We start from the raw sequence: 25058 nt of genomic DNA on the forward strand, positions 1-25058 counted from the left end.
AAAACTCCCCCATCAGCCCCCATGGGAAGGGTGCAGTGGTGGCTCCCCTGAACAGAGGCCCTCAGGGCTGGGCCTTGGTGCCCAGGGCCGTGAAGGCTTCTCCAGGCCACATGCCTGTGCAGGGAGCTCCCCAGCGGATCCCTGAGGGGTTGACCAATCACCTGGATGGAGACAGGCAATCAGAGGAGGAAATTACAGCCACTGGAAATATCGCTCCCGTGGATAAGCTCCTGCGACTCTCACGTGTGTGGACTTAGGGAAGGTAACACTCACTGGGTCCACAGAGGTGGCCGCTCGCAGCCAGTGGGGACCTGTCCCGGGCTCTGCTGCCCCAGGAGCTGAGCGGGTCTGGTCTCAGCTTCCTGGTAGCCCTCTCGGGCATTCCCTGCTCTCCGACTGGGGTACTTTGCTGAGAAGTGAGCCCTGGCCTTCTCCCAAAGGACCTAACGTCCACCTTGCATGGGCCCTGGGGACCTCTTCACCTCACCCTCAGTTCTCACAGCCATGCTTCCTTGGGAAAAGGGAAGGTGCAGAAACCTAACACCTGCTAGGCAGCCCTTACGTGCTGGGCAGGTGCCCTCACAACACCTATAAGGATAGATGGCTAGTGGGAAGCAGTGGAAGATCACAGGGAGATCAGCTCGGTGCTTTGTGACCACCTGGAGGGGTGGGATGGGGAGGGTGGGAGGGAGACGCCAGAGGGAGGGGATATGGAGATATATGTATACATATAGCTGATTCACTTTGTTACACAGCAGAAACTAACGCACCATTGTAAAGCAATTATACTCCAATAAAGATGTTAAAAAAAAAACAAAACAGGATGGAATTCTCATTTCTGCATGACAGAGGCCAAACTGTCCAAGGTCATAGGAATCGCCCATGGGTGGTAGAGCTAGAATTCAAACGTGGGTCTTCTTGGCTCCAAACTGTGAGCTCTCCCAACGACCTCTCCCTCCCGGCCACCTGCCCGGGCAGTTCTGAGCCTCAGCCTTTCTCCCCGTTGCCTCCTCTCAGCTGTTGTCTCTGCGGAGAGTGGTGAGGTGAGCTCCACTGCATCTGTGCCCCAAGCACCCTGCGCCCGCAAGTCCTGACTCAGGGACACCTGTGCTCTTCTTTGCCGATGTCCACTGCTCCCCCTTCTCCTCTGCCTCCCTCCCCACCCCTAAACCATCTGGATCGGAGTCCAGCAGTGTGCTGGTAAAGTTGCTCTCCAAAAGAAAAAACCCCGGATGTGTAGCATTTGCCACTTTCCGTGGTATAAATACTCCCTCCGCGGCTGAGTTCACAGGATGTCACTGCAGGCGGAGCTGGGAAGCCGGGAGCAGAACGGCCCACCAGCCCCGCAGGCACCGTCTGCGTCCTCTAATTGGCAGGAGCCCCGAGCCCCTCGCCCCCAACGAGAGCAGAGAGGGGCAAGAAAGGCAGGCGATGCTGTTGCCCTGAAACGCGTGCACCCCGTCGGCCAAAGCACATGTTACCTTGATGGCTGGGCGGGGTCAGCACAAAAATACTATTTTCTCCAGGATCGAGGACAGAAAGGGAGAAAAGAGGCCCGTTTTCTTCTGTCATCAAGCAACTTGACTCGGGGAAGCTTAAGGCATCGTTGAAACGCCCTCATAACGCCTCCGAAACCTGGCCTTTGTCTTCTCCCATTCAGTCTCCAAAGGATCATTGGGCAACATGGCCTCCTAAGCCTGGATTTCCCTAAAGCCAACTTTCTTGTACACCGGGCTGCGTCCTGTCATACTCGTGGGTGGGTGCATGGTGGTCGGGGGTGACTGGAGGGGCTGCTGGCAGCAAGGAGGATGGGATTGCAGCTTTAATCATTCCAGAGGCAGGAGCAGATTCGTCCCCTTTGTGTAAGACACCAGGCAGCAGGTACAGAACCTAACAGCTTGTGGGAGTCCTAATTACAGAGCCAGGTATAACTCCATTGACCTGCCCGGCTTTGAAAGGCCTGGAAAAATGCATGTTTGTCCTTAGGAAGAAGCAGATTTTGCTTCTCGTTTGTTCTGCAAGATCCCCGCAGGGATCGCTTGCTGGTACTTCGATTCCAGCCTCCTGCATCTGCCCGGATGCCCGCTGCCCGGACGTGGAGGATCAGAGAGAACCTGTGGGGACCCGGGTCCCTACAGGGGAGGGGACGTTTTCCACAACAGGCCTGCTTCACGCCTTTGTTTATGAAGAAAGACACAGCATCGTACCCCACAGCTTCCCCCGTGGGGCTGGGCCAGCAGTTTCTGCTTCATTTGGAAGGACATCAGCCAGCATTTCAATTACGGATCTAATCAAGACTGACCTCTTGGCAAGGCCAGATCCCAGGCTTAGTGTGTGTGTGTGTCCAAGATTCCTTGGAGAAACAATCACTGCTGTTATCAGCTTGGGTTATCCCCCTCCCAACCCCGCCCCCCCCCCCCCCCCCACCCGGGAGGCTGCCAGCTGGCCAGAGAATCAGGTCTCCAGGAGACATCAAGAGGGGACAGTTCACATTTTTCTCGAGAACCAAGGCCGCATTGACTGTCAGACACCATCGGAGTCTAGGTAAAGCTAGAACAACCCCTGACACGGAGCAGGGGCTCAAATACTGAGTCCTTTGCTGCTTTACAAGCCTTCTGGGCGACTCGCTGATGTTCTGAGAGGCTTGAAAAGAAACAATACCTGCAAAGGTATTTTAAGAGACAGGTGTTATGTAAACACCAAGCAGATGAGGAAGGGGGAGGGAGAGCGCAGACTGGAGGAGGAAAGAGGGACCGCGGGACAGTCAGTGGACCTGGCGGGAAGTGAAGGGGCAAAGTAACCAAGGGGCGAAGTGGTCGGAGTCCCAGGAACCTTGGCAGAGGAGCCGTCGAGCTAAGGAGCTCGCAAAGGGCGTTCCTAAACTCTTGGAGTCTTGGGCTTCCTGGACACCGAGGCCCAGATCTGAGAGCTAGTGGGGGGTCTCTAAGACCACAGTTCTCTTCTCTCCCCAGGAGGCAGCTGAGGCCTTCCTTGGAGGCACTTTGGGGTAAGGCCACCTCTGGAACCCGGGCAGCCTTCTCACCAAATACCCCAGCGTGGGGCCCCTGCACACCTTGTACCCCTCCTTGGTCAGCAGGTTTCTAAGAGCAAGGGGTCTGCGATGACAGGCCCCAGAGGAGGCTTCTGCACATCTGGATCCAAGTAACGACCTTCCCAGAGCCTGAAACCTGGTGATTCTTGGTATTTCGTCATTGGTGCATTTGGCATTCCTTCCTCCTAAAGCAATCCTTCACCACCACCCCACCCCCTTGGTAACAGGAGGGACACCAAAGGCTAACCCAGAAACTTTTCTGCATGTGCCTGGGCTCCTAAATCAGTGCTGAAGCTGTCGATTCAGGCATATCCAGGGTGCGGGCAGCTGTGAGCAGGGATGCTACACAGCAGGGAGAGACCCCTCTGGGCAAGGTGAGAGGCAAGAGGAAAGACAGAGACTTCACTGCAGTTGAGAGCAAAAGAGAACAGAGACAGGTTCAGCAGTTGCTGCTTGACTGTCAAGTCACAGAGTCAAGCCCCCCAATCCCCAGAAGATGGTGAGAAATTCCACTCCTCCCACCAGAGCAAGGGGCAGAGTTCTCTGGGGCCAAGGTCACCCTGGAGGGGTCCAGAGAGCTGATGCCTTTCACCCCACCCCCAACCCAAGAAGGCAAGTGCTATTATCCCGTTTTACAGATAAGGAAAGTGGGCATGAAACCTTCAAAAGTGATGCAATCAGGATTCCTGGTGCGTCTGCCACTCAGTGCTGTGCCCTTGGCAAGTCCCTTCCCCTGTCTGTCTCAGCTTCTCCAATTGTAAAAGGGGATGCTTAGATTAGGGAATTCCATTGGCGTTCTAAATCCCGGACTGCTTTCAACTGTCTGGGGAACATCAGGTCCAAAGGCTTTCATCTGCCACCTGTCCACCCTAGGCCCTCATCCTTGATATCGGTGAAGGAAAACCAGAAGCAGTACCTGGGGGAGACTTCTCACAGGAGGTCCTCCCTAGACCTTTGGGCTGAAGAGTTTTAAGCTCAGACTGTCAGAAGGTCCGGACAACACATGAGAGACACATGGCCTAGAGAGGGCCCAGAAACACCAGCAGGGGCTGGTGTTTAGCCCCAAATGATGGGGAAGCAATTCAGGCACGAGATGGGTCGGAGGCTGCCAGCCCGGGTGGCTCCAAATGCCACCATGAGAAAATGGTGGCAGCTACGCCCTCTGGCTAAGTTCAGAGGCAGGCTGCGTGGGGGCGGAGGGTGCTGAGGAATCCAAGTTAAGCAGCAGGGCTAAAATCCTGGGAGGCCTGAAATAAGGAGGGGGGATTAGGAACCGGGATCTGAGAACACAGAAGGACCCTGGTAAGTGAAAAAATCTGGATCAAATTCCTGATCCAAGCCAGGGAGCAATAACTGTGGAAAGGCAGGAAGGCAGTGGAAGCGAAACGTCAAATCGTCCTGGAATAATGGGGCAGAATTTCTAAGAATAAATGGTTTGGGTAGAGTATGTCAGATTTTAAATAATTTTAGATCATCATTACTAATGAGACACTGAACCACTCTGCCTGTAATTAGTCATCTAAGACTCCAAAACAAAAGAGGAATAAACACAGAATTCATTTTTTCCCTTAAGCTGCAGCAAAGGAAAGCCTAGTGACACGGCTTGCATTTCAGAGCCTGCCCTGGGTCTGTGTTGCTTCTGGGTCTGTGATTTCAGTCCTCAGGGAACGCAGGGGTGGCCCGATGCCACGGCTCCCTGGCCAGCACCCAGAAAATGCTGCAGTGGGAGGATGGACCCAGTCATCAAGCAGAAAATGTCTGCAGAGAACATCCCTGCACCGACTGATGCTGTTTGGGGTGGGAGGGTTTCTGGTGGGGGCGGGGGGCGGCGGGAACAAGGGCCCCAAGTCACACAGGAGTCATGCGGCTGTACAGCACACGTTCCGGATTCCCAGGCGACACTCCTTTTGCTCCAACGAGGACACACGTTCCCAACAAGCCAGAAGCACACAGTTTCAAAAGGATGTGAAGACATAGCTTGTGTCGTAAAACCTTTCAATTACCTGCTTCTTCCCTCAAGTCATTCCCAATACCCGCCACCCCTGTCCCCACTCAAAGGTCCTCTCTGCTGGGTTCGCTCCCCTGATCCGCTTCGGCAGACTCGCTCTTTGACTGTTTCTGCCACTGCGGTCACCTCCCTCCCAAAGACGGGTGCAGGTGCTCTGCAAAGCAGGTTAGGGCAATGTGGCCTCTCCCTCCCTTCCTCAGAAGACGCCCCTCCCCAACCCAAGCAAGATGTGAGAGCAGAGAAGATATCTTGGTGCTGTGGAAATAAGGAAGCTGCTTTCATCTGGGTTTGGGGTGGGGGTCAGGGGCAAAAGAAGAGACTCCCTCAGCCTGGGACCAAGAGCAGAAGGTGGTCTCATCCTGAACGGGACGCCAGGCTCACAATCTATGGAGGGAACCAGCAGGAAGGGCTGAGGGTGTGTCCCGAGTCACAACCAAGGGACAAAAGATTGTCCTTGGGGAGAGATGGCTTGGGGGTGACCAACAGAAAGTCCACTACAAGAGAATTCACCTGGCCTGAGGGAGTGGGGTTTGGACGTCCGTTGTTTTCAGACAGGAGATGATGTTTAATGATACTTGCATGGCACACAGGGCTGAGGCTATCCCTTTCTTGGCTCATCTGTAGCCACAGGACATTAGCAGGGAGGCTCTGGCCTACAGGGGAGGTAACAGGCGGGAGAGCTCTGGCCCAGGAAGAAGCTCTGTGTGGCGGAGGACGGGTGCTGCCTGGGTCCACGCAGCTCCAACCCCTCGGCAGCTGCCACGTCAACACGTCTGCCTTGGTGCCCCCGGCCACCCGGGGTGGCCATTTCAGCCTCCCCAGCACTTGAGTCTGAGTCAGGCCTTGGGGCCTGGCATCTAGCTTGGCAGGTGAGCTCCTCTGGGGAGTGGGGAAACAGAGCACAGGGGCTTCGACCAAGGAATGGTGGATTCTTTTTACATTACCATTTTGATCTCTGGTCTGGAACTAGGTCTCTCGTGGGTGTGGTCAGGTGAGTCCGTTTCTTAGAGGTGACCCTCCCCGACTGGACTGAGAGAGCCTCGCAGGCCCGGCAGACAGCTGCACGGGGGTGCCTGCCCACCCTCGGCCCTGGCCTCGCCACTGTGGACTCCAGTAGCGTCCCACGGCCGTCTGTGGTCTAAGGATGGTGACCACCATGCTCCCCAAATGGGGTTCAGGGTCTGACACAGAAGAATGTGCTTGGGGACAACAGGACAGAGTGTCTGAACTTGAGAGGGGTCGTCACCGTGCCCCTCCCGGGGCCCCTGAACAGAGGGCTGCCCCTCCAGCCTTCTGTCATGTTCAGCCCCTGGAGCAGGTCCACAGGTAACCACTAAGCTGACACACCTGACGGGAGCCCTGCCTGGCAGCCCAGCAGGTCCTCTCTGAGATCCCGCTGCCCCGGGACGTGCATTAATTAGCCCTGTCCGGGCCTCCACGGTCTCCAGTCCCACCTCAGTGTCATTTCCTGTCCTCGTGGTCGATGGGACTTTGTGCAGAGGCGGAGCCACAAAGAGCTAGTAAACCTGCCCGGCGGAGCCAGCATGTTCCCACGAGAGCTGTTCGGTCTATTCAAGGGAATTGGCACCCAGGCTTTGGGGGGCTTCACTCATAAAAGGGGAGTAATGACATCTGTCAAGTTCACCGTCGCCTGTAGTTGTTCTCCCCCTCCCTCCTCCCCAGCCCACCCACCCCACGCCGGCCGGCCACCCCTGGTCTACGCAGTCACTGGGCTGCCTCAAGCAGGGCGCCTTCCCCCAAGGAGCAGACAGACCCATGAGCAAACAAGTCCGCATTGGTTCAACCGGTGCTTCCAGGGAGGGAGGTCAAGGGGCTGAGGGTCCCTCTGTCAGGGTAGGTAGGTAGGGGGCCAAGAAACGCTTCTCAGAGGCAGTGACTCCTGAGCCGGGCTCCACGACAGGCTCTGCCCTTCCTGCCGCCCAGGCTGATGCCTGGTACCTGACCGCCCCTGCCCACAGGCCGAGGGCCCACCCCACCCTGGCCATGGGGGCACCCATCTTCCGCAGCAGCCCTGGTCTGGCCCAGCTGGGCCTCCCCCTGAACTCAGTCAGAAGAGATGCTTTCCGCCTCTACCTGACAACAAGTCAGGCCAGCTGGGGCCTCCACCGTTCCCTGACTCCTTTCAGCCTTGATAACTAGGGCCACAGGCTCAACAGAAACAGTCAGAAAGTAATACGTAAAAAGGAAAGTGTAACACCATGCTCTCGGCCAAGCACGTGCCATGATATATTCTTTTTTTTTTTTTGTGGTACGCAAGCCTCTCACTGTTGTGGCCTCTCCCGTCGTGGAGCACAGTCTCCAGAGGCGCAAGCTAGGCGGCCATGGCTCACGGGCCCAGCCGCTCCGCGGCATGTGGGATCTTCCCGGACCGGGGCACGAACCCGTGTCCCCTGCATCAGCAGGCGGACTCTCAATCACTGCGCCACCAGGGAAGCCCCATGATATATTCTTATTTCAGCTCCTCCAACTGCTGAAATTTGGTTCAGGAGGAAAGCCACACCCATGGTCAGTTCCTTCAGAAAAGAACTCCGTGTCAAATCGAGGCAGAGAGGCTTCCGCCACGGGCAGGTGGGACCTAAATTATGGAGACTGGTAGTAACGCTCATAGCTAGTGCTTATGGAGGGCTAGGCAGCCTGTGTGACTCACTTAACCCGCAAAATCACACCGCCAGGGGATCACCATTATTATCCCCATTTTATAGCTGAGAAAATGGAAGTACAGAAAGATTAAGGAATGTATCTCAGGCCACACAGTTGGTAAGTGACAAAGCTGGGACCCAGGTGGGTTGGCTCCAGTGCCATGCTCTCAACCTCTGTGCTGTCCTGTCATTCAAGCTGGAGACGCTTAAGTGACTCTACCTTCTTGTCCTGGCTCTGCTCCTAACTCGAAATATGACCTAGGGCAGGTCACCAAGGGCAGCGTCCCCATCAGTAAAAATGAAATACTCTATTTCATATTTCATACTGCAAGAATAAACATCAGATACGGCGAATGAGGTTTTACATTTCTCTTTTGAGGTTAAGGTTATATTTGTGCTAATTATTAATAATTCTTGGGGGACTTCCCTGGTGGCACAATGGTTAAGAATCTGCCTGCCAATGCAGGGGACATGGATTCGAGCCCTGGTCGGAGAAGATCTCACATGCCGAGGAGCAACTAAGCCCGTGCGCCACAACTACCGAGCCTGCACTCTGGAGACTGAGAGCCACAACAACCGAGCCTGCGTGCCACAACTACTGAAGCCCACACACCTAGAGCCCGTGCTCCACAACAAGAGAAGCCACCGCAATAAGAAGCCCGTGCACGGCAACGAAGAGCAGCCCCGGCTCACTGCAACCAGAGAGAGCCCGCGCGCAGCAACGAAGACCCAACACAGCCAAAAATAAATAAATAAATCTATTAAAAAAAGAAAAATTCTTGGAAGGGCCTGAAGCTGTCAAAGTTGCTCAGAGGCAGTGTGTACCATTAAGGGACGGGAGGGAAGCTGGAGTGAGGAACAGGGCTAAGCATCTGGTAGAAGGCCCTGCTCTTTCCTCTCCTCTGTTAGTTTGAGTCCCAAATACTGTCAGTAAAGACAGTAGAGAAGTTAAGACCTGTACACTGTTCAAAGAGTACTGTCAACAGCACACAGATGAGTAGGAAAGGTGGACATCTAAATATTTCAGTCGTCTTCCTTTAAAGAAAACAATTGTCCTTATGTTTAAAAGCATTTTAAAAATCCTGGAAGTAAATGAAATACAATTAATAGATGAGAAGGCTTCTCACTAGACGATGGTAGTGTTTTGTTCCCTGCCAATCATTCTTTCTATGTACAGAGAGAAATCGATACTTTGGATGAAAGAGATCCGTTTCTCAAGATCAGCATTTGCAAGGGGAAGGGTATCTCCATTCGGCTTCATTACCTTAATTGTGCCTGGGTCTTATCCAGAGTAACAGGAAGGATCAAAGTTCCCTTCTTTAAGACTGGCTTCTCCAAGGGAAAGATGTGGATCCCTGCCCTGTCTGGGCCCTGGGCCCTGGGTACCCCTTACTAAACTGATGGATAAGCTAGACAGATAACACAGACAGATGCCGCCTCTGGAATCACCCTGAAAAGTTCATGACTTCATGCTGCATCTCTCCTCCAATAGGGGCATCAACTGGAAAACGTGCTTCTAAATCATAAAATAGACGCAAGCAATTTCCTCCAAGTCTCATGAAACACTTTAAAAGAGGGAGAGAGAGAAAAACACCAAAGTTTCATAATTTAGCAGTGCAAGCTGCCTCAGGCAAGCCGGAGTCACCTCTTTCCCTTGATTCAGACCTGCCCTGCCTGCCACCCTTCTGGCTCGTCATGCGCAATGGGATGAAGTATTTTCGCACAGTAGATGAGCGTGTAAGCTTGAGGACAGTTGAAAGAAAGCTCCGACTTCAGGTCCCTCTTTGAACTTCAGAAGAGCTGCCGCCATCTCCGAGCAATGTCATTAGCCTTGTTTGGATGCTTCTGGCTCAAACTTTAGAGCTGCGAAAACAACTTAAAATGAAGTAACCATCCAGAAGACTTGTCCGCCTGCACCGCGCACTTCAGGTCCTCCTTCCAGGCCTCCCGCCGACGTGGCGTGCCTCCGGGTATTTCATAACAGGATGCACTTTTCCGACAGCGCGGCCGTTCTCTGCCAGCCTTTGCTACTAATGTGCTCCCAGAACAGAACTGCAGCACCCGTTCTCAAGTTCTCACACTTGATGTCACTACAGATTTCTGATGTTTCTGAAAATGTAAGATCACGGAGGAGACCCTCGAAGCCACCTGTGCTGAAATCTTTAGCCTGGAGCTGTCTGGATTGAACTGAGGTGTGGGGTGAGGCGTGTTTCACGCCTCATCCACAGAGGTCAGCCAGCACTTTTGGACCCTTCATGCCCCAAACAAAAAGTCTATTCTATTATTCAACTGGCCACCTACAAGAGCCCCCAAAGTGTCTTTCCACTGAGCAGGAACCCCCTGCAGCCTCCCTGGGGGTCCTTGCCGAGCTATTCATACAACCCACCATCACGGGGCCCTCAGGCTGAGGCAGGGAGGCCTCCGCCCCACTCCTGGGAGGACCCCTGGGGCCTGACCCCTGGCCTCCGATGGTCTCTCTTCCCCATCGTCCTCCCCTTTCTTTGGGGAGCTCCACCAGTGGGCCTTTCTCACTACTTCCTGTGGCAGAGGGGGTGAAATTCACACCGCCCACCCCCGGTCCCCTAGCTACCCTCCTTTGAAGGACGGATGGCCTCTGTCCCTGTCCGGGTGTCCAGCCTTGTCGTGGGACCTTCGACATTCAAGGGTGTGGTCCCTGGTGCTTCCTCTCTGGTTTCTCCCCGCTTCGGCATTAGCTCTGAGAGACCCTCATCTTGCCGTAGCTGGAGGCCCATCCCTTGGGGACACGTCAGTCCTCTTCCTTCCCTGCAGGGCGGGGGTGGGGCACGAGTGGGGCCCTTCGGGCCCAGCCCCTCTCCACCTCACACCCTCCCCAAAACCGCCCGAGCAGAGCATGCCTGTCTCCCTCTCCTGCGGCCCCGGCCTCCAGCATGCCCTGGGCGACCCCCACCATCTGCTTCTGTTTCACACCTCTTTTCGACCTGTCGAGTTCATTGGTGATGTGCTCCAGGATAAGTTACTTTCTCAGCAGTATTTTCCCCTCTAGTCTTACCAACATCAGCTCCCTGCACACAGCCTTTCTGGCTTCCTTCCACGTTCATCTCCCTCTTGAAGGCTCTCTCTGTTCATTTCTTTCTTTTTTTTTTTTTTTTTTTTTTTGCGGTACGCGGGCCTCTCACTATTGTGGCCTCTCTCGTTGCGGAGCACAGGCTCCGGACGCGCACCTCAGCGGCCATGACTCACGGGCCCAGCCACTCCGTGGCATGTGGGATCTTCCCGGATCGGGGCACGAACCCGTGTCCCCTGAATCGGCAGGCGGACTCTCAACCACTGTGCCACCAGGGAAGCCCCTCTGTTCCTTTCTTACCCTCCCATCTCACACACTGCCCTCGGGAGCCTAGGGTGACATTATCAGAGGGCAAGCAGGTGGCCCTGTTTGCAGAGCCTGTCCATATCCTGGTCATCGTGTCCCTGTCTACCCTGAGTCCGTGCCTGTCCTTGGCCTGGGTGGTATCACCCAGAGGCCGTTCCTCTGCCCTTAGTCCGCCGTGAGTCCCATTTCCCTCCTCTACCCTCTCCTCCTGAGCACACGGTTACTGGTGTGGAAACAGTTGCTCTATGTTTCATTAATTTATCTCAGGTCCTGGGAGTGAAAGGCTTTTTACCATGGCATGCAAATGTATGTAAAGTTATATACTTATGCAAAAATGATATGAAAATATGCCTTTAGATTTTCTGGAAAAAAGTCTGATCACTCTATGATTCCCTCCCCTTGTCAACAACATCACTTTGTAATTCCTTATCCCGTCAGCTCACCGCTCCCTTACTATCTGCCCACACTCAGCTCTCTTGTCTTGTGCTAACTCATTATTAATATTAAACACATTATTTCTCTTCTTTCTTTGCCCTGTATGTGAATTTAAACACATCTGTGAAGGCTGAAGCTATTAGAAAACTGTCAATTTTCACCGGGGTTTAATTTACGTTTCTGTTGTCAAGTCTGACCTTGTATTAACTTTAATACATTTAATACTTTAACGAATACCGTCTGCCTCCCAGTCGTTATTGCTTTTTAACAATATTAATGTGTTTGCATTTCTCTGAAGTCGTGCCTCTCCTACGAGCTGGGCTGGGCGGTGGCACATCCTCCCACTAACCTGCCCTAGAAGGTAGCAAACAATCGTTCCTCAGGGAACAAGCTCGCGCCCCGACTGCTAACCGTTCTCCGTGGCCACCGTCAGCCCCTGGTCTCCACCTGTGACACACAACGTGACTTCCTTCCTTCAAATGGGCTCCCTCCGACTGCCCCTTGGCCCCTCTCCTTCCTCTCTGAGCATCAGGGCTGACGCAGACGCACCTTCCATCCTCTGGGCTTTTTCCATGACCTGCAATCTGCCTGCAGTCGGTTCCTTCCCTTGGAAGCCCCTTGGCTGGTTCTTTGGAGTGGTGCTTGCTGCTGCGCTCAGGTCCTTCAAACTCCTTCTAGTCTCACCTCTGACCCTCGCCGTGGCCTTGCAGCCAGGCCTCCTTGGCCCACCCTGTCACTTGCGCACCCCACTCCTGAGAGCCAGGCAGGTGCCAACGCTCACATCTGTTTCCGCCTCCTCTGCCCCGTAAGTCTAGAGCCCCCGACTCTTCCCTTGGACGTCACCTGGTAAAAAGGCGGCCTCTGATCTCCCTGCTGACAATTCGTCTTCACTTAGGGGCTTGCAAAGCAGTCTGGCTGCCACGAGGGTAGAGGCAGGACCTTCTGTGACTCAATAAGAGGTTTCCCTTCCTGTGCTTCATTTGTGTCTGGGGCTAAGATTATGCCTCTTTATGCACCAAGAGGGTGAGCCAAAGAAACAGAGCTTTCCTGTGCAGCTGGGGTGGGAGGCAGGAAAGAGAGGGTTGTGATGTTTCAGGGCTGGGCGCCTGGGTTCCAGGGGCTGCCCCTCCATGGGCACCAGGAGAGTCGGCAGCACCGGTGGGAGGGGAAGCTGACCTTGGCTGCAGCGGGGCTCCCGCCAGCTGTGGCTGTGGCTGGGAGGACGCAGGCCAGCGTGCATCATTTACGAGGTCACCAAGAAGGAACTGGCCAAGACACCCTTTGGGACCCACAACAATCACAGTCACTGGGCAGTTTCGGACCACGAGAATCTGAACTCCTCAAATTTGTAGGCCTGTCGGACTCAATCTGCCTCCGGTCTGGATAGTTTTTGAATGTATCAGGATGTGTGGAGAAGTCTTAAGAGTTTATTATTATCGCAATTTTCTCCTGTTGAGACCTCCAAGGCAGCTAATGTCTCCAGGCCAGAGGAGGCTCGGTTGTTGCCCTGGATCCAACAGGCAAGGCCCGTCCATCACCCGGCCCTCGCTCACCAGCTCTCCTCCGCTGGGCCCACTGCTGCTCCTTTCAGAAAGGAAAGCGTCTGGCATTTGGCAGGGAGCTCAGGTGTCTTGACAAGCTCCAAAGGTGAAACAGAAAACTTTCCCGGTGCGATTTTCCTATTTGATCTTTTGTCTCATGTGTTCCCCTTGGGGACGAACAAGAAATACTTCTCTGAATAATTCATAGGCCCCGGGGTACAAACACGCTGCCTCTTTTTAATAAAAAGGCTGGGTACTCGGTGTTGATTATACCTCTTCTGTGATACTTCAGCAAAAGCAGGGAGATCTCAAAAGCTCTTTACAGATTCCTCTTACAATAGTGAGACAAAAATGAAAAGCCATGGAATATTTTTAACCAAACAAACCAATGTTTGGATGATACGTAAAATTATTTATAAAGCTGTATTGAACTACAAAATGCTCATAAAGGGAAGTTGAAAATTAAATGATTGTAATTATTACAAGGTCTGATTTATTTTTAAAACTGAAAATGATTGTCTTCAGTTTTCTATTTAATGAGCACCTACTAGGTGCCAGGAGCTCTGCTGTCCTCGTTATGTAAACCATTTCATGTTGTTCTCACAAATGAACTGGGTAAGGAACAGCTCAATGCACAGAAACACCGAGGCTCTTAGAGGTTAAGTGACTAGCCCAAGGTGTCCCAGGGGCAGGGACAGGGCTGAGTTTGAACCCAGATCTGGCTCAGAAGCATACGTTTCCCATGGTTCCTAATGCTGGGCACCTGGGCCCTCTTCTGCTGAAAACCACTAGTTACTGCTCAGCTCCGTCTACATTTTGCGATGTCACTGTGAGCAATGGTGAGAGAACAAAGCCTTTGGGACCCTCTAGAGAACATTTTACTTATTGGTTACAAAACCGTATCCTCTTAGCACTGGACAGAAACTCACAGCCTATCTAGTTGAATATTTTCATTTTACAGCAAGGATACCGAGTGTGGAGAGCTTATGGGCTTTCCCCAAAGTCAGAGAGCGAGCGAGTGACACGGCAGGGCCGGAATTCTGTCCCTGGACACCTTGTCCGATGCCCGTTCCTCCACGTCACACCCCCTTGATCATACACGCTGGGCTCCCGAGGGCTGCCCACCTGAAGGACACCTTGGCTGCATTATGGGCTTTTCCCTTCCCGTGGCTCATGAAATCAGAGATGTCCTACCGCTAAGAAGGAAATACAAATTCAGAAGCTAAGTCTGGCCGACAGGCCCAGAGAAAGCAGCTTTTCACCCGCTCCCTGGACCCGGTTCATCTCCAAGTCTCCATCCAGACTCTCGCAGGAAGGGGACAGCAGACGGACGGCTCCTGTGTAGCCGCTGTGCCCCACGTGTGAGTGGTCTAACTGACCCCCCCAACTGAAACCGAGGTGGTCGGGTGGCCAACTCCCAGGCAAGGAAGGGAGGGGAGCAGTGCGGCAGCCCCGGGCTCCTGGCCAGGCAGCCAGAGGAGGGGCATGTGCGGCTTCAGAGCCACCACACCCGTATGCAGTGTGGATGCTGCGGTGACTTACCTGGGTCCTCTGGGCGCAGCAGGGCTGCCCCCGTCCTCTGACAGGATGCTCCCACTAGCCAGTGGCCTCGGAGACAGGCTGGGGTCTCGGCTCCCTCAAGGTAAGAGAGCCCCCCAGGAGGTAAAGTGCTCTGACTTCTGTACTGAAGGCTCCCCAAGGTGCGGACACCCCCAAGGTGGCTGCTATAAGCAGCTCGGAGACCAAGATGACAAGGACAGTGCCCAGGGCCACAAATATGTCTTTATTAAACCCAGAGCCACAAGGTGGCTTGGACTGCTGGCTGGAGACCGCTGACTCAAAACTCTCCTCTCACACCGGTCAGGACCCCCAGGTAGGGTCGCTGAGGCTGTGCGCTGCCGATTCCTATGAGCTCCATTTGCGTAAACTACAACAGGAACGGGGCTCGCTGGCTTTATGCACCTTGACAGCCTGGCAGGCCAAGTGCATCTGGCCTTTGGAACGGGAACAGGGTTTGAGGGTCAAGAACTCTGTGCCGCTTCCTGGGGGACCCCTGGCCCAGGGCCGGAGGCCCCGCCAGCGCTCAGACTCACCAGCCGCTGCATGCTTTTCACGTGGGTGGGGCTTATGGATAAGGCCTCTTCGTACCACCGCCGGGCCTCCTCGATGTTTCCTCGGAGCTCGGCAACCTGGCCTCGCATGTACAGGACGTTGTGGGACATCGGGAAGAGGTTGGCAGCTTCTTGGGTACAGGCTGTGGCTTCTGCCGGCTTCCCAATGCCGATGTAGACTTCAGCTGTGAGGAGGAGAGCACAGGTAGATGCTGTCCTGGGCCACTGCCCTTCAGAGGCCCTGGGACATCGCCTCCCCTCCACCATGGGAGTCTGGCAGGGGCCCACCTGGAATACGCAAGGCCCAGCCAGCCAGCCTAGCCCCCAACCCCAAGTGGAAACAGCCGCGGGCTGACAGTCCTTCCCGCCCACTGTTCACAGGCACTCGAGTCAAGGCCGTGCGGCCTTGGAGGGGACACTTGTCACCACCGATGAGACGGGAATGAGGCCTGCCTGGGCCCTGCACCCCCTTCGGAGGTCACGCATCCTCAGGGCCCACCAGGGACACCTGCCCTCAGCTCTGACAACCGCAGAAGAAGGGCTGGATGAACCCAAGGACAGGCAAACCAGAGGGGCAAAGCCCCTCATAGGGCAACGGCTCTGCTCTTGGGCTGGTTCCCCTGATGCCAGGAAGTGTGACAAGGCCAGCAGGCGGTGGCTGCTATGGGCACGACATAAAATCACTGCTCCATCAGACCCTGCCCTGGACCGACCAGGGAAAGCCACTGCACCGGGGGGACTAGTAACTCTATAACACTGACGAGCCATCGCTTTCCAAAAAGCAGGAAAATGAGCTCTCCTCCAATCTCAGGTCTCAAGTCTCCCACGCCTACGTGGAGGGTCCCTAATTGTTCTGCAGCCCTGGCTTCCATCATGCACGTGCCATGCCCCTAGCCATCCCCAGGTCCGCTCATATCCCTTATTTCCTTAGGGCCCTGAGGTCACGGCCCCACCGCCTCTCCAATGTAGGGCCTGCGTTGCCTGGATGTGGGAAGACTCCTCTCCCTCCTCGGCCACACCTGAGCCCCGCTCAGGTGGCCGCTGTGCTCCGGGCCCACGGACCCCTCCTCCCAGCCCCAGGGCAGCCCCTTCCTCGCCCGCTCCTGCCCTGACTGCTGGCCTCCACTCCTAGCAGAGAAGGATGTTTTGTGCCCATATCTCCAAGTTACGTGTATACGCACACGTGTCTAACGGAAGGCACACGAGAATAGGAATGCTAGAAGAGCACAATACAAAGAAATAGAAAATGTCGACATTTTTCCTCACGCCCCTCCCGTCTCTCCTCCAGCCCCTCTGTCCCGCGCAGCCACTGACAGACCAGCCTCCCCAGGCAAAGCTCCGGTGGGGTCACCACCCTGCTGAAAAGCGCTCCTTCCGTTCCTGTGCACCCCTCACCCCCTTCAGTCTTCCCCGGAATGGCCTCTGGGAGGCTTCTGCTGACCATCCCACCTAAAACTGCTGCTCCCCCTACCCCGTCCTGACCCAGCACGACCCAGTTCCTTTCCCTGCTTTCTCTTCCGGCCAATACGAGGCTCACCTTGTTTGTCTCACTCACTGTCTGCGGGGCCCCTCTAGAACATAAGCCACCAGCTTCACACTATTCACTGCTGCGTCCCCAGCGACTGGACGAGCGCCTGGCAGTCAGAGTGCAGGAAATGGCTGCGAATGAATGAACGGTAACAGTAGCTAATAATCATCAAACGTGCTTTGTGCAAAGAAGTGCTCTCACTTCTGCTTCTATCTGCACCGTGATCCACTAGGTGCTATTATTTTATCCGCATTATACAGACGAGGAACCTGCGGCACAGACAGGCTGAGCAATTTGTCCGAGGTCCCGGGGCAAGGTATAGGCAGGCGTGGCTTTGTGGCTGTGCTCTCAGCTCCCTACAGAGAACAGTGTCTCCCCTGCCTCCAGATAACATCCAGACCCCTTTGCCTGGCATCCGGAGCCCTTGGTGACTGTCTCTACCACCCCTACTAACCTGTGTTCCTACTGCTTCCTACACCCCCGGGCTCTGCCGTGTTAAGCCGCCGCTGTTTCCCTGGGCTTTTGTTTATTCTCTTGCCTCTGCCCCGATGGTGTCACTCCTGTACCCCCTTTAAAGCCCAGCTCAACGGCCACCACCCCCGGAAGCTACCTCTGACCCCGTCCCACCCCCCCAGCTGGAAGGGGAGCCCAGCCTGGGTATCCCTCTGATGGCTGTGTCCCTAGAGACATTTTGTGAGGGGTCCTGGCTATGCCCCCGGACAGCACGTTCTGTTGACATCCACCCTTCTATCTCCCCACCTCCAGCTTCAGGCGCGGAGACTGGAAATTCTGGACAGGGTGTGGTCAGTGTCGATGCCACTGCATGGCCCTCTCCTAAGCACCTCACTTCCCTGGTGACCATAGTCACACCAGTGACTGACTCCTCAGGCCATGAGCAAGCCCGGGGGAGGCACAGACCCGCCCTGCACCCCATCTGTGCTTCTGGCCGTCAATCCCCCTCAACAGGGAGCAGAGGTGATGGGCTGGCCCGGGGACCTGCGGGGAGAGGCCCAGCCTCTCAGACCTGGAAACTTGGACACTCACATACAACTGAGCTCTAAGTGTGGCCGGCCCGGCACTGCCTGCCTCACGTCCTCCGAGACTCCTCTCTTGAGGTACTTACTGAGCACCTACTACACACGGGGCCTCTGTAGGAACAAAGACCACACGCGTCTGTCCTTCCACCTGGGCCTCTGCAAAACCTGCCCTCCTGGGAGATAGACACGCGGGGCTGCCCGCTGTCTTCCAGTAACACGACTCTCTCCAAGCTCCCGCCAGAAGAGTCCGGGGTGTATCTCGCAGTTTCAGGTTCCGGAGCCTGGTGGCTGCGGGGGCAGCAATACAGAATGTTCCTCCCTCTGTATGCTGCCTCCTGACTTGCTTCCCTTTGGGGGTGAGTTCGTGTTCATTTCCAAGGTCCCAGGGCTGCCTGTGGGTGGGTGAGACACCACAGGCCCCTCCCATCTAGATCGCTCCGGAATAAAGGCCAACTTGGGAGAGCGGGGACTAAATGATTCCAGAGCTTTGTTTTGCTTTTGATTTTTAAATTTTATTTTATTTTATTTTCATTTATTTGTTTTTTGGCTGCTTCGGGGCTTAGTTGCGGCACGCAGGCTCTTCATTGCAGCACGGGGGCTCCTCTCTAGTTGTGGCGTGCGGGCCTAGCTGTCCCGCAGCATGTGAAATCCCAGTTCCCTGACCAGGGATCGAACCCGCCTCCCCTGCATTGGAAGGCGGACTCCCAGCCACTGGACCACCAGGGAAGTCCCCAGAGTTTTTATAACAAGAATCAAGGTGTATGTTGCAGCAGTGGGGGGAGCCTTGAACACCAACACAACAATGTAGATGACACCCTGTTCTGTGTGGGTCCCTGTGAAAACAAACACGGGACCGAGTGTCTTCTTGGTTCTGTGTCTTCGGCTACAGGTCTGGTGCCTCTCCTCCCTCCTTGTGATGAGGAAACAGACGACGGGGGCTGAGCTGAGTCACGATTGAGAAGGTGGGAGAGAGGATCCAGACCCCCGAGGACTTCTTTGCCGTGCTGTCCAAGTTGTAGGGGCAGGCTCACGTCACTGCTGAGGCCTGCGCTCCCGAGGCAGAGGGGCAGGCGAGTGCACGGCCCGTGCTGCTCGCTGATCCCTCCGTTTTAAGATCAAACAGAAGGACACAGGCGCGACGGGCTGGGGTGATTTTCAAACCATTTCTCCCCAGTGGAGCCTCTTTCCTCCAAAGAGATCTTAAGAGTGGACAGCTGGCCTCCCCTCTTGGTTTGGCCCCCTCTCTGGGTCTCTGAGGTAGCACTGTCTCCACCTCATTCAAGCCCTCCTTCTCCTTGCTACCAGGACGCTAGGGTACCCCGTTGGTCAGCCAGTGTCAGGGGAACACGGAGGGCTCGATCCCTGCACCCAGGCCTTGTGTGTGACCTTGGGCAAGGCCATCAACTTCTCTGGGCCTGTTCACCTGCCAGGTGGGGCCTGAGGCTGGCCCGCGTCTCAACCAAGAGGGTGGAAGCCTGGAGCCTTGAATGCCCGCATTCTCGGCTTGCTCCTGCGGGCATGATGCTGGGCTCTGCCCCTGCGACAGCGAGGCCAGCAATTCGGGACGGGTGAATTCGATCAGCTGTGATGCACTGGGAGCCCAGCTGAGGCCAGGAGTCACGATGCATCCTCCTATTCAGCCTCCCTGGGCACGAAGCTGGGAGTGTGATCTCCATCTCACTCCCTGTCTCTTTCTTAATTGGCTCAGAACTCAGGACATAAACAGATGTGTACTATTTCCCTAAAGCCTCCAAAAAATGTGATCGGTATTGTCTTTTCCCACTAAAACTATGAGCAACTTCCAGCCACGTCACCTCTGCATCCCTTAGCGCAGGATCTAGCACTTAGTAGGTACTTAAGGAAAGACTGTAGACTAATGGACACTGCTTGCGGGGCAGAGGAAGGCAACCGTCTCTGTGGCCCAGGTCGATGAGGAGTCAAAGGCCAGAGAAGCCACAGCAAGTGGTGCTCCCCTGACCCCTTCACCAAGGGCTAAATTCAAGTGAAAACAAAAAAAAAAACACAAAAAAACCCACAAAGGGCCTTTTGAGCTCATTAAGAGGTATAAGAGCTTGTACCGAAGGAACAGCAACAGAGAGGGAAGCTGGCTCTGGGAACGTAAAGCTGATCGGCTCCTAACAAGAGCACAGTTCAGCGCAGTGTCAGAGCGCCCGCTGCGGGGCGGGCTCTGAAGGGTCACTCTCTGAAGAGGTCACAGGGAAAGAGTCTGTCCTGGCCGCTGGCAGCTGACAGCCTCTAACCAAAGGTAAGGTGCCACGCAGGGTCACGGACACTTTCTACCCCTTTCTGAAGCTCGGACTAAGCTCTGGCTGTCCTCTCTGGAATCCCCTGCCTTCTCCTTGCTACCAGGTTACTATGAAAAATGCTGGAAATACCCCTCCACCCCACCCCCGCTTGCAAACCCTCAATGGCTCCCAACTGCAGGTGAATGTAACCCAGATGTTTTTGCTTCCCGTTCTAAACTAGGACCCTGCTACCTTTTCACTCCCTCCGTGCTCCATTCACGGTCTCACCTCCACACCTTGGCTGTGCTGTTTCTTCTGCCCAAAGTGCCTTCCCTGTACTGTTGCAGACCCATCACTCCTCACCCTGGGCTCCCGCAAACCTCGCCCTGCACACGACGTCCCCCCAAACCCCACCCTGCACACGACTTCCCCAGACAGGCCTGGGTGCGTCACCCCTCCACCGCCCTGCGTGCTCTGGGAAGTCCCTCACCCCAGGCTGCCCCGTGCTCCCGTGACTTGTGTTATCCCATAGAGGTCACGTCCCTGGAGGGCCGGGATCAAGTCCGCTCCCCTGTGCGTTGTGCCTCGCGCAGAGGGCTTTCCGAAATCGTTGGCCAAACCAAGCTAAAGATGGGATCTGAAAAGGGCTGAGCTATAGTGCCAAGGCCCGGGGTCTCTTTCCTCCTCAGTGGTGAAGGGGGCTCCCGATAGGGGGACCTGGAGCGGGACGCACCCACAGCCCCGCACGGGGCCCAGTTTCCTCACTCGTTCATTCACTCTTCTGACACTTGTCAAGCACCTGCTTCACGTCGGCTGCAAGGCTGAGAACCGGCTCCCATTGCCTGCCTTGGGCTCAGGGCTGTTTGGGTCGTGTGCCGTGCAAAGGCGCTGGGCGGAGTGGGGCTGACCAGCCTGGACCCCGCTGGCCAGCTGTGAGCCCGGCGTAGGGCTGCATCTGCCCCTGGAAAGCGAGGAAGTTCTTCTCACCAAGGTGCCTTCAGCTAAGGCACACCTGCTCCCTGGGGCTTAGCCTACCCAGAGGGGACATTTCTGTGAAACTCACACAAAGGAGCCGTGTACGTGAGGGGCGGCCCGAGGGCTGTACCTGTGTGAGCGCCGTCAGATCCTTCATTCCACCAGAGGTCTGGCAGAGAGGGATGCAGAAAAAGGCGCGTGGGCCATCAGCTTCTCTCGGTCTTGCAGGCAGCAGGGAGTTAGGCCTGCAGACTCGCCGACCCCCCGAAACCATTTCCCTTTCCCCAAACCCTGCTTCCCTAGAGAGAGGAGACTTGGGAAACAACCTTAGCAAGCTGGTCCTGGGACAGCCTCCGCCGCGGAGGGCAGGGCAGCGCCAGGGCTGGGCGCACGTGTCTGCCGGGAGACAAATGTCTTTGTCTCCACCTTATTCAAGCCCTCCGCAGCATTTCCTACCTGCCACACGCACTTAAAAATCATTATTTTACAATGGGGAGAGGGAAGGGGGCAGGGGCAAGGGAGGGGTAGGGGACTAAGAGGTATGAACTATTAGGTATAAAATGAGCTGCAAGGATATATTATACAACGTGGGGAATATTTTATAATAACTATAAATGGACTATAACCTTTAAAAATAAATGAAGGTCCAATGCCGATTAAGAAATCATTATTTTAACAGTTATGGGGTGTTTGACCCCCACCTGTTGAACACTGTCATGCATTATCTGTGTGACTGTCAAACTGTCGTCATTTTGCAGAGGAGGGCACTAGGGTGGTGGGACCAGGATTTCAACTAGCGTGAGTCCAGAACCCAAGCCCTTGATGGTTCCGCACAGGCGCCTTCGTAACCCCCCTTGGCTGCCAGGCCGCCACGTCTCCCAGTTCCCTTCCGCCTTGCTGACCACTTCCTATCTGCTGCTTTGGCTTTTCCTCTACTCCCCAAATTTTGAATGTTGAGGGCTCAGGTCTGGGGCCTGGCCCTTTCCCTTCTCCATCGACATTCTCGTCACATCCTTTGGCTTTAAATCCCCACTCGCAACTTGATGTCTCTAGCCCAAACCTCAAGTGTAGACTCGAATATACAGCCACCTGCCTGACACCTTCACTGTGGGTCCTCAGGCACCCGACGCTCCCAAGTTCAAGCAGGGCTCTGGTTGCTCTTGCCCCCCCCCCCATATCCCCACCCATGGGTTCCCACCACCCAGGCTGCCCGTGGCATGGCAGGAAGAGGAATCACCGGTTACCCGCTGGCTCCAGCTCCCAACACAGGAGTCTTCCTTTTCCTTCACCCCTACGTCTAACCCATCAACGAGTCCTATCAGTTCTGCCTCGAAAATGCAACTCAGGTATCCCCCTCTCTCCACCCTCAGACCGGCCGTTCCCCGTGGTCACACAGACCGAAGTTCCTGACCTTGCCTCCCCACGGCACCGTCTCTGTTCCGTGCCCCGCATCCCTCCAGGGTGATCTTGTAGCAACCTCCCTCTCATCCTTTCATCCCCCCGCTTGCCGTCTTTCAACAGTTTTTCAGTGCTTTTAGGAAGAGATCCTGACCTGGTCACCAGGGCGCTGGCTCGTCTGGCCTCGCCTCGGCCACGGATTCTTCCTCTCTAGGCTTCATGCCCTGCGGCCCTGCCATTTCTCTAACCTCAGGGCTCACGTGGCCCACAGGCCTGTCCACGTGCTCAGGCCTCCTCCGGTCCTGGCTGGGGAGGACCTCTGTTCCCCGTTCCCCCAGAGCCTACACTGCTGCTCTGGGGTACTCGGCACCGTGGAATGAAGTGCTTCTGCAATTGTTATGTTTCACATCTGTACACTCCGTGAAGGCAGAGCCCGTGTCCGTCTGCTGACCACTGAGCCCCAGAGCCTCGCCCTGACGACGCACGCAAACAGATGCTCACAGGTGCGTGCTCCAGAGCTGAGTGCCCTCCCTGGGTAGGGGCTGGGGCTCTGGGGCCACACCGGTTGGGTCTGGATTCTGGTTTCTCCGCTTATTAGTCATGTAACCTTAGGCAGGTGACGTGAGAGCTGTGTCTTGGTTTTTCCATCTGTAAAATGGGGTGATTAAAGGGTATTTATACCTTATATGGCTATTACAAGGACTAAACAAGTTAAGACACATAAAGTCCTAGGATAAGGTCTGACACATGCACGGTGCTTGGTAAAGGTCAGCTACCTGCAGGTTGTAGACCGTGAATCAAAACCTCCCAGGGCAGCAGAAGGGGCAGGTCTGGCGGGGCTGACCCACAGAGACTGGCACCGTGTCAGGTCAGGCTTGACCCCTGGGTACCACATGTTCCCTCCTGCAAGCACTCCCTGTGCAGTCACCCTCACGCCACCTGTCTGGGAGCTGTCTTCATCTTGTCATGGTGGCCATGCCACAGGATTACCCTTCAACCCTGCCGATGCAGCCTCCGGGTGGCTGGGAGGAACCTAGCAGGGGGAAGGGCAAACGGGACAGGCCAGCCAGGGCCAAGGAATTCGTGAGAGTATCACAGCTTTACATTCCCAGCAGAAATCCGAAAATCTGATCTTGTACATCTAAGAATAGCCGTTGGTTTCGACGGTGAGAGATGCCAAAGTGAGAGCTATAATTATTAGTAAGTAACAAGCAGAAATCATCCACCTACTGCAGTCATTTTTAGCTGCCATCCCAGAAGTGGAAATTGAAGGATGGACACCAAGAAGCTGCTTGGCTTGGGAAAGGCCCTGGTTCAACTCCGAATGACTTATGAATTTCCAAAGGCCAGTGATAAGGTATGCATTCTAAAGAAAACGGTGTATGACTCCCAGGGAGATATGTCTCAAGGTGCAACAAACATCAAACGCTCTAATTCAGCTCACCTGACTACCGCCCAGTGAGACCACAGAGGTGCTGGTTTCTATTTGGCCTGGGTTTCCCTTCTGCATAACAGAGGAAAAGAACCCTTTGGACCTTCTTTATAAGATGGTGTGTATACAAATGGCACTAGAAGATACTTGGAACTTTCAGGAAAAGAGACCATAAAAATGGGTAGTTGCTTTCTAAATATGTGATACCCAGATGGTATAAGGAAAAGATTGATAAATGTAAAAAAAAAAAAAAAAAATTTGGCAAAAAACCCCCAACAAAACCCCAAAACACAAACAAAATTAAAATGGAGGGAAATACTTATAGCACATATGGCACAAGGCAAATCTCTTTGACACATGATAAGTGCTTACAACTCAAAAAGAAAAGCTCAGTATCTAAGAAGATAAATGGGCAGAAACCATGAGCAGACAACTGAAATACCATTTTCACCTATCAGATTGGCAAAGATCTTGAAGTCTGATCATTTGCTGTGTTATCAAGAATGTGAGAAAATGGGCATTCTCACCTTGTTGACTGGAATGCAAACTGGCACAATTCTGTGGAAGGCAATGTGACAAAATTTACCAGAATTAAAGAGTATGCACCCTTTGATCCATCAATTCCACTTTTAGGAGTTTACCTTACAGGTACAGAACAATCTAGAGACGGCTACTCATTGACGCATTGTCTGTAGCAGCAAAACACTAGAAATAATCTCAATGTTAGTCAGTGGGCTACTGGTTAAATTACGGTAAAATCATACAATGGATTTACTCTCTGATGTGCCGACAGGCAATGGTCTCCCGTGAGTGTTACACCCCGGCAGGTGTGCACACACTAACGGTGGTTGCCGTGGGGGAGTGTGACTGACACTCGGGATGGCAGGAAGCCTCTCATTTCACGTCTCTTGTGCCTTTTGAACTGTGTATCATGTGCGTGTACTATTTTTTCAAAAATAATTTAAATAAAATTGTCACATGGGTCCAAAAAAACCAAGCAACAAATCATGTACAACCCATGCCAGTTGGCCACCAGGTATCCTGTGAGGAGCCTGAGGCCCTGGGGTCAGAAGTGTCCAGGAAGGAGGAAGAGGTACAGCGGGAAGGGGCGCCCAGGGCATGGGTCCCACCACACAGGACGGGAGGGACCCCGGATGGCCAAGCGTCCCTGGACTTCCTGGGTCTGTGCTCCCCACTGGGCCTGTGGCTGATGTCCTCACAGAGCAGCCAGAGGCTCCGGTGTCCCAGTCATGATCTCTTTGCCACTCAGATGACACACAAGT

General features: G+C 54.6%; 1 protein-coding gene across 6 annotated transcripts in view; it reads right to left on the minus strand.

Moving 5' to 3' along the window:
- The window catches only part of TTC7B (tetratricopeptide repeat domain 7B), a 240460-nt gene that overhangs the window by 16443 nt on the left and 198959 nt on the right, over nucleotides 1-25058 (minus strand). For 4 of the 6 annotated variants that reach the window (XM_032621506.1, XM_032621507.1, XM_032621510.1 and 1 more), the window contains one exon: nucleotides 15142-15344. In XM_032621506.1, coding sequence (XP_032477397.1) covers nucleotides 15142-15344 — 203 coding nt within the window. Of the gene's footprint in view, nucleotides 1-14574; nucleotides 14976-15141; nucleotides 15345-20414; nucleotides 20932-25058 lie in introns of those variants that run through there. The other 2 variants (XM_032621508.1, XM_032621509.1) reach the window with 2 other exon arrangements.

The sequence above is a fragment of the Phocoena sinus genome, chromosome 2, assembly GCF_008692025.1.
Source record: "Phocoena sinus isolate mPhoSin1 chromosome 2, mPhoSin1.pri, whole genome shotgun sequence".
NCBI classification, from domain to species: domain Eukaryota; kingdom Metazoa; phylum Chordata; class Mammalia; order Artiodactyla; family Phocoenidae; genus Phocoena; species Phocoena sinus.